This window comes from Morone saxatilis, unplaced genomic scaffold, assembly GCF_004916995.1.
Source record: "Morone saxatilis isolate NCDOM2014 unplaced genomic scaffold, NCSU_SB_2.0 Contig3, whole genome shotgun sequence".
NCBI classification, from domain to species: Eukaryota; Metazoa; Chordata; class Actinopteri; family Moronidae; genus Morone; species Morone saxatilis.
The window spans coordinates 13,437,098-13,444,715 of NW_023339873.1; the positions used below are offsets into that span (position 1 = coordinate 13,437,098).

Here is a 7,618-nt window from a genome sequence, read left to right on the forward strand (position 1 = left end):
GGGGGGGGGGGGGGAGCTCAGCCCAGAGTCTCCTCTATTCTCCCTTCTCGTCTCTCATCTCTTCCCAGACTCTCTGGAGTGCATGCACTGCTGAGCAGGCACACAGGCACGCAACACACACATCACAAAGAGCCTCAGGGGCTCAGGTGCTTAGAGGTGAATAGAATAATATGGTCATGCTCTGTTTTAACTCTACGTTAGCTCAAGTTTCACAACCGGAGGGGTTTTTCACACAGTCTTTTTTCTATCCTTCCCTCCATCCGTCTGCCAGTCACTCTGTCCCATCATCTGCCCTCCTGCAGCGAATCTGGCAGCGTACACCTGTCCCAGCCCAGGTCACTCCCCCTGAAACTCTAACCCACTATAAAGACTGGGAGAGCTGACAGAAAGGTCAGAGGTCAGTCAACAAAGGACAGGTAACACAGACTCGCCTGAGAAACAGTAGCCAGGTAGGTAGACTTGCAGCCATTTACCAGCACCCACTTATTCCCTGTCTCTCCTGAACCCTTTCTCTTGTAAACACACTATGCACAGTACTATTATCAACAAAGCAAGGTTCCTGCTGGCTCCTTGGCCATGGCAACCAAACACTCTGCCCCAATTCTTTTTTGACAGTTACACATATCAGTAAGTGGGCAAGCAAGCAGGCACAGAATGTATTAGGAAAATGGGGGGAAAGCAAGCAACATACAGTACGTACACACAAGTGACTGTGTAGAAAGAAGTGTTTATTTCACACAAATCAAAGTCAAACAAACTCAAGATCGTACAATGTCACTGACGTTTTGGCCAGGAAGCATTTGTTGCATGTTGTCAGGTTGATTAATTTCCTTTCTTCAGTGCTTTGGGAAACAAAACCTGATTTGTAACACTTGGATTCAATAACAACAGTGCACTTAAAGTGGATCAAGGGTCAAATGAGGAACAAAGCAGAAGCAAATCAAACATGAATCCAAATGAGTCATTTGTGAGAATTACTGGTCTCATAATTTATGAATTCAACATGAAAAAAACTGGCAAAAGGCCTCACGGTACATTAATTCCTGCAGCCGCATTCATAGTCACACTCAGGCACACCATCCATAATAGGCTTGGACACAGTGCGCATACATCAGCAGCGCGTGGTATTCATGATTAGCTGGCGGCTTGCTCTGTTACCAACATTTTACTTTATTACACCTTGATCTCCATGGTGACCTGGTTAGCTTTTCATCCTAAATTCAGTTTGCCCATATCCAGAGGGCAAAGGTCACCAGAAAGGTAAGGCCTGGCTGCAACTGACCTCAACCTCCAAGAGCTCAACTTAATCCAAATCTTCAAGCCCTCGCAGCCCTGCAGGACGTTCTCTGTTAATCAGTCAGTGTACTCACAAGGTCCAAGACTGCTTGTATATTCATAGGCCTCAGTATTTATGAGTGGGTGTTAGCACTGCTGACTTTATCACTGACCTGCAGTCTCGGTAGCATACCAGACCCAAATACATCTGCTTTAAATTCTTTTAGGTTTGTAAATTTTAAAAGACTTTTAGACCTTTAGTTGTAACAGTAAGAATACATTTATTATATCCATTTACCCTCCATACACTGCAATGTGTCATTTTTACACTTTGGTTTTTGTACAGATCAATCAAACAAATTAATGTTAATTAGTGTTTTTGCTACCTTTGCACAGACCCAGGTGTTTCTAGCTGTTTCCCCCTATTTCCTGTCTTTACGCTAATCTAAAGTGAACAGGCTGCTAGCTCCAGCTTTATATTTAGCGTACAGACAGAGAGAGGTATCAATCTTCTTATCTAACTCATCCAAGCAAGCAAAAAAGTGTATTTTCCAAAACAGTTTGGTACACCTCCAGCTTGTTCTGAACAATGCACCTCCTTGCATATTTCATCAACATAATCCAGTCTTTTTGGCTCCCATTCTCCCTGAAAGTCATCTCTCTCATGGATCAGTGAATACAATTAAGGTTAGCCTTTTCAAAAGAGATATCAAGTGACAGAGTTCCTGTCTAAACTGTGAGTGAGGGGCTTAAGCTGCTCTAGCCTGGCCATGGGCAAGGAATTATAGTCCTTACAGGTCACAGTGACTCCGGGCTACTGGCTCCATACAAACCTAATCGGCTATTGTTGTTACTGGCACTCTCTTAACTTTTTCAGGAGATGGTTCGTGTCATGGGTACAAAAAACACTTTGCTCTCATCTCATCAGCAGGCACAAGGAAAATATGTATCCATTTCAGGTCAGAGAGTTACAAAAAGCAGAGAACAGTTTTATGAGCTGTGGTTGGATCTAATCTAGCCACATGGTCCTATCTGCCTGTGTTGACTGAGCCTCTGATTACAGTAAGAAGCTAATTGGTTTCTTTGAAGCTGAGGTTTAAGTGATCGTCTTTCTTTATATCATACCTCACCTAGCCACAGTGTCCAGCCACAATAAGCACAGTCTACAATTATTGAATCCAGACTGTCTGCTGTTCACTATTGAAGTTATTCTTTACTGTAGGTTTTAATTATGTAAATTAAGTAGGTGAATTCCCTTGATTAGATCAAGTCTGGAGGTTGTCAGTGTCTGTACTGCTTCTGCCTTTCCTTTTAGGAAAAGGGCATTTTTTCTAAGGGTTTTTCTAATCATCTTCTCTCTGCATAACATAAAATGTGCCACGGAAGCTGAAACTTTAGGGTGGTAGCTCAAGGACATAATTTCAGCAAAGTTAATTTGATGTTGAGCCCTTCAACACAATGTCATAAAATATTTATAATTAGAAAAGCACTGCAAATGTTGAGTATAAAGGGCTATATAAATGCAGTTTAAATAGTACCAAGAAGTTGTCAAACACAAACTAAAGAAACTGTGCTCAGTTGAAATGAAGCAGGCTCTTAGAGGCAGGAAGCATGAAAAATATTTAATTGCTGCCAGTGAATGTGGATGCATAAAGAAATAATTTGTCATCGTAAGTTTTCTACTGCTGGCCGAGAGATTTCTGTGCAAAAATCGTGTCATTGCCATGGTTCACCTAAATCTCTAGGCCTTTGCTTCCCTAAATTTCTTGCAGGATATAGTGTAAGCAGCTTCCTTTAGACCCAAACAGGAAAACACAAAAGTTGGCTGGGAGGCTTCGGTGTGTGCGAACACTGAACTTTCCCTCTAGTAGGCTTCATGTATAAAAACACATTCATTCTACCCAAACACTCTTCCTTGAATTTTTATCTACTCACTACTACTACTGTATTCAAACAATAAGTCTACAGGCAGGGTGAGGGGGAGAGGGATGTCTGGGGACCAACTGACTTCCTTTTCACAAAAAAAAAAAACGGGAGACGGTAGGCGGATGGGGAGGGAGGGGAAGTGCGACCTCGGGTAAACAGTCTCCGCTCTCGTTTTTTCCCATGACAACCGCAGACACAACACTGGCCTGGACCCTAGCAGGTAGCTTGATCCCAGACACACTAGCAGGCCACCTGAGTCGCCCCCGTTGACCTTATTCCGTCCATGGAGGAAGCAATTTGGAAGCAATCATCCGCAACTGCCTCCATCCTATGACGCCCAACAGGTGGGCAGCTCAAACTCACAAAGACAATGAGTTTATTATCCTTCACCTGAAGCAGTCCATACCATAACCCTGGTACAATAAAAGCACCCTGCCATCACTGTTTGCCACCCCAAAATTAAGGGCCAATTTAGCCATCAACAAGTGCAAAATAGGGGGGTTATGGGCTGCTCCCATCTCTTTCTACAACACAGAGCACCTGGTTAAGGCCACAAAGTACTGCTGGAGGGTCCCACACTAAAAAGGGGAGGTCAGTTCCCATGGCTGATAATGGTTAGGGGTATGCTTAATGTGTTTACGGGGTGGATTTACCTGATACCTGAACATAGATCTGATAGGCTCAGAACAAAGATTAGACCACACATGCAGATGTCTCGAACAAGGAGCCCAGGTGCTTCAGAAATGAACCTTGTCCCTTGTCTACCTGTTCCCGTAATAACATCGGGTGCTGTGGGATTTGGGGTGAACCCTGAAGAGCTGTAATCCAATCTGACTTTGGGACTCTCTCTCTAAAATGGGACAACAAAGGAGAACCGACCCGAGGGGGCAAACCCAGCCCGCCACAACAACAGCAGTCTCAGGGCCTATATTTAACAGCGGTGGGAATTGTGGGAGCAGCCATACAGGAACACTTTCAATGCACAGCGAAGGTCGACTGGGACTTTAACTTCCTCCTCAGTCTCCAACATGAGCGGCTCGCTCATTTCAACTCTCTCGACCCCCCACACCCAACAGCAAAATAAAGAGATAAGCATTGTTTAGCTAAACAATGGGCCACTTTCAAAGTCTCAAAAGCTTCCATTTTCATGTCCAAGGCCAGCATTTGAATTCAAGTGGATGGTGAGAGCTTTCTTGGTACAATTATGAACCATCAAGAGGATCAGATTTCATTGTCCATAGATATCGGTGTTAAGAGCAGGTGCAGGTGTGCAAGAAGAGCCAAAAGTTATAAGTAGTGCTACAGAAATGGTACAGCCACTCAGTCTGAGAAGCTGGTGCCAAAGCTGAGTACAGTCACTGTAACTAGCTCACATGTAGGCTTTTTGACCATAGTTTGACTCCTTTTAACAAGATATGCTGTAGAACATCAATGCCAAGGTGAACACAGTGTTTTAAACAAAATTGTTTGAATTTAAAGATGAGAAAGGAAAGAGTGTGAAAAGGTTTTTAAACCAACCTTCAATGAATTTTGGTCTGCCAGTGCAAGGGCTTGCTTCTTCAGCTCTGTGACTTTCCTTTGACATTGCTGACAAAAGCCTCCCTTCTCCGACTCTGAGATGGAAACCGACCCGGCGCCCTCAGGAGGAGGCCGGCTGCTGCACCGCGCGTCCTCCGCAGAGGGAAGTCTTTTCCTGGGGGTTACCGGAGACTCTCCGCTCTGACATCCCTCCACCTTCAGCATGAGGAAAAAGTTTGGTTAAACTTCAATCGTAAGAATGGCAACAGGTCACACATCCAGTGCGGGGAAGTGTGAGAGTGCAACTGTTTGTTTGCACCTTGACGACCCGTTTGAATACAGAGCACCTGTCCAAGTGCGCACCAAAGAGATGCAAGTTGTGCGGCGTTTGCGTTTAGGTGGTAATGACACAAATCTTAATTACACTTTTGCAATGAGACACTTACAGTGAACATGCGGTTGTTAGGGTCACTTCCATCAGGAGCTGCATTGCACCCAAGTAAACTCATTCTCCCAAATCAAGGTTTACACCTTCAGGAGAACGTCTTCGTTAAACACCAAACTCAGAGGTTTTGCCGCTGAAAAACGCGGGGCAGAGCCATAGGCTAGACTGGAGACCTGGCTGAGGGTTACCAGTCATCTGTCAGATTGTACTGGACCAGTAGCCGCTGATCGAAGGCAAGTGGTGAGTGTGTGCCATAAGTTTACAGCGGAGGAGTTTTGGTACATCAGGGCGCTCAGCGGTGCGCAGGAGGCGGTGTTACTCCTGGAATGGGAGGGCTGAAGAAAACTTTTCCTGCGCAGGGTGGGGGGACTAAATGAAGGATCAGAGTGGTTATTATGCCACAGCCCACTCTGATTTATCTGTGATATAGTAGTCTACAAATTTAACCCCATAAAATTATAAAATATACTTTCGCCCTCATTTCTTGTTGCGTTAAGGTTGTGAAAATACTCTTATTCCACACTGTCTGGCAGTGTGACACATACTGTATGCTTTCTAGCTCTATGTTGAAGATATAAAAGGCTTAAACCCTAGACTCAACGTTGTATGGCTTCATCATTAAAAGACTCAACATGGTAGACGTTTTACGCATCATGTTATACACATTTTTCAAAAACTGCGCCTAAAATTTTAGGTATATTTGGAAACTCTGGGATCTCCATTTGGATTTAAAGTTAAGTTGATTTTAAACGAGAAGTTCGAGAGGTTAGGTAGCTCACCTCTTGGTGATCATAACCACCAGCAGGAAACTCATTTTTAGAAAATTAGAATTATATGTACCCTCCAATAAGACTATGAGACTGACAGATTTTACCAGTAAAAGATGGATAAGTTTACACTCCTTGTACATCAGACGATTGAGTGTGGATTAATTGGTCCATCAGGCCAACCCTTTAGAGAACAATGGGCCAGAACACATCATTCATCATATCCTATCATAAGGTTTCTGCTTCAGCTGCTTAGTTTCAGGGAACATCAGCAACTGTTGCCTCCCCTTTTAGGCGCAGGACGACCTCTGTGTGCTGTTGGTGTCTGGCGCCATCCTCTGGCAAAAATACAGAGCAGCAGCTCCCAAACGGGAAGGGTGGGGGTACTGAGATTAAATATTTAATTGGTAAACTTTGAATATTTCATGCGGGTGATGTAAGCGATGGTGGCCACATGCGCTGGTGCTCTCAGAACCCGAGACGGTTTCTCTTTTTCCTGCCCTCAAAAGGCCTATTGCTATTTAGGAAAACCCTCTTGTGGCTGGTTGTAAAACTTATAGTATAGTTGTAAAAAATTATAGCCGGTGTAGCGGGGTAGACTGAAAAGTATAACCGGTTAAATTTTCATTTAAAGCCGTTTTCAAGTTGGACTGCGACCATGTTTGAGGCTGCAAAAGGATTGTCTGAAGATGTATGTCAAGCAACGGAAAACTAAGATCATGAATGGTCATTATAAATCCTCAGTGAGTCCACACGCTCCTGAAGTTATCAACCACATTTAAATCTGCTGAGTTTTGATTAAGAGCGGATTTTAATTTAATTATCCAATTTCTGACAAACCTTTAGGAGCTATTTGCGCCATTAGCAATAGTTAGAATAAAAGTTGATCTCTGACACTTTTTTTTTGACGCAGTTTTGCAAAAGTGAGACAAACTGATGATGAGTGAGATCCAACGATGAAGAGAGGTAGAGAGGGGATTGAGGATGCTGCGAGGTGCTGTTCAAGGTCCTGAATACCGGACAAGAGCAGTCACATCAGTTGTCTGTCTCATCTCGATTGTCCATTTAATTTATCACAGATAAAACAGAAACATGAGATGATCTTCTTAAATGTAAGAAGAAGAAGATGTCAGTGTTTCATCCCTTCAGGATACTCTTACCTTTGCTTTTCTCTTCAGCAGGTGACTTGTAAACCCAAATATGATGTCGGAGTCAACGAAGATTGTCCCCAGGTCTATGACGCTGGGGTTGGGCTTCCCGGCTCCGGGAGACCCCGATGAGTTTGGCAAAGCCATGTGGGCTGCGAGTGTAGCCTAGACAATATTCCACTCCTCGGGAAACCTATTTTATTTGTATATCCATCTAATTCATTTCTCTCGTACCCTCCAAAAAGATCCACCAGGTTTTTTAATCCGGACATCCAGTGACTCACAGCGAGCGCTCACACGTGTGCGTAAAACCACCTCTCAAATTTCCAGTAGTCCGAGAAGACAATAAAGCAATACAATCCATCAGGCGTGCAAGAAAAAAAGGTTTACATCCAGTGAAATACTTTTTCAAGCCACCCTGAAGATGCTCATGTCAGATCTTTGAGCGCTGCGGGTCTGAGAGGGAAGGAGCACCTTGTGCGTCTGCTGCTCTCTGTTCTCCAGCCTCTCTCTCTCTCTCTCCTTCTCCCCACTCTCTC

General features: G+C 44.0%; 1 protein-coding gene across 1 annotated transcript in view; it reads right to left on the minus strand.

Moving 5' to 3' along the window:
• The window catches only part of kif26ab (kinesin family member 26Ab), a 65,297-nt gene extending 59,831 nt beyond the window's left edge, over positions 1-5,466 (minus strand). The window contains exons 1-2 of the mRNA XM_035673721.1: positions 5,166-5,466; positions 4,720-4,935 (exon numbers count right to left, since the gene is read on the minus strand). Of these exons, the coding sequence (XP_035529614.1) occupies positions 4,720-4,935; positions 5,166-5,228 (279 nt within the window). The 5' untranslated portion in view covers positions 5,229-5,466. The remainder of the gene's footprint in view (positions 1-4,719; positions 4,936-5,165) is intronic.
• Positions 5,467-7,618: the final 2,152 nt, after the last annotated feature.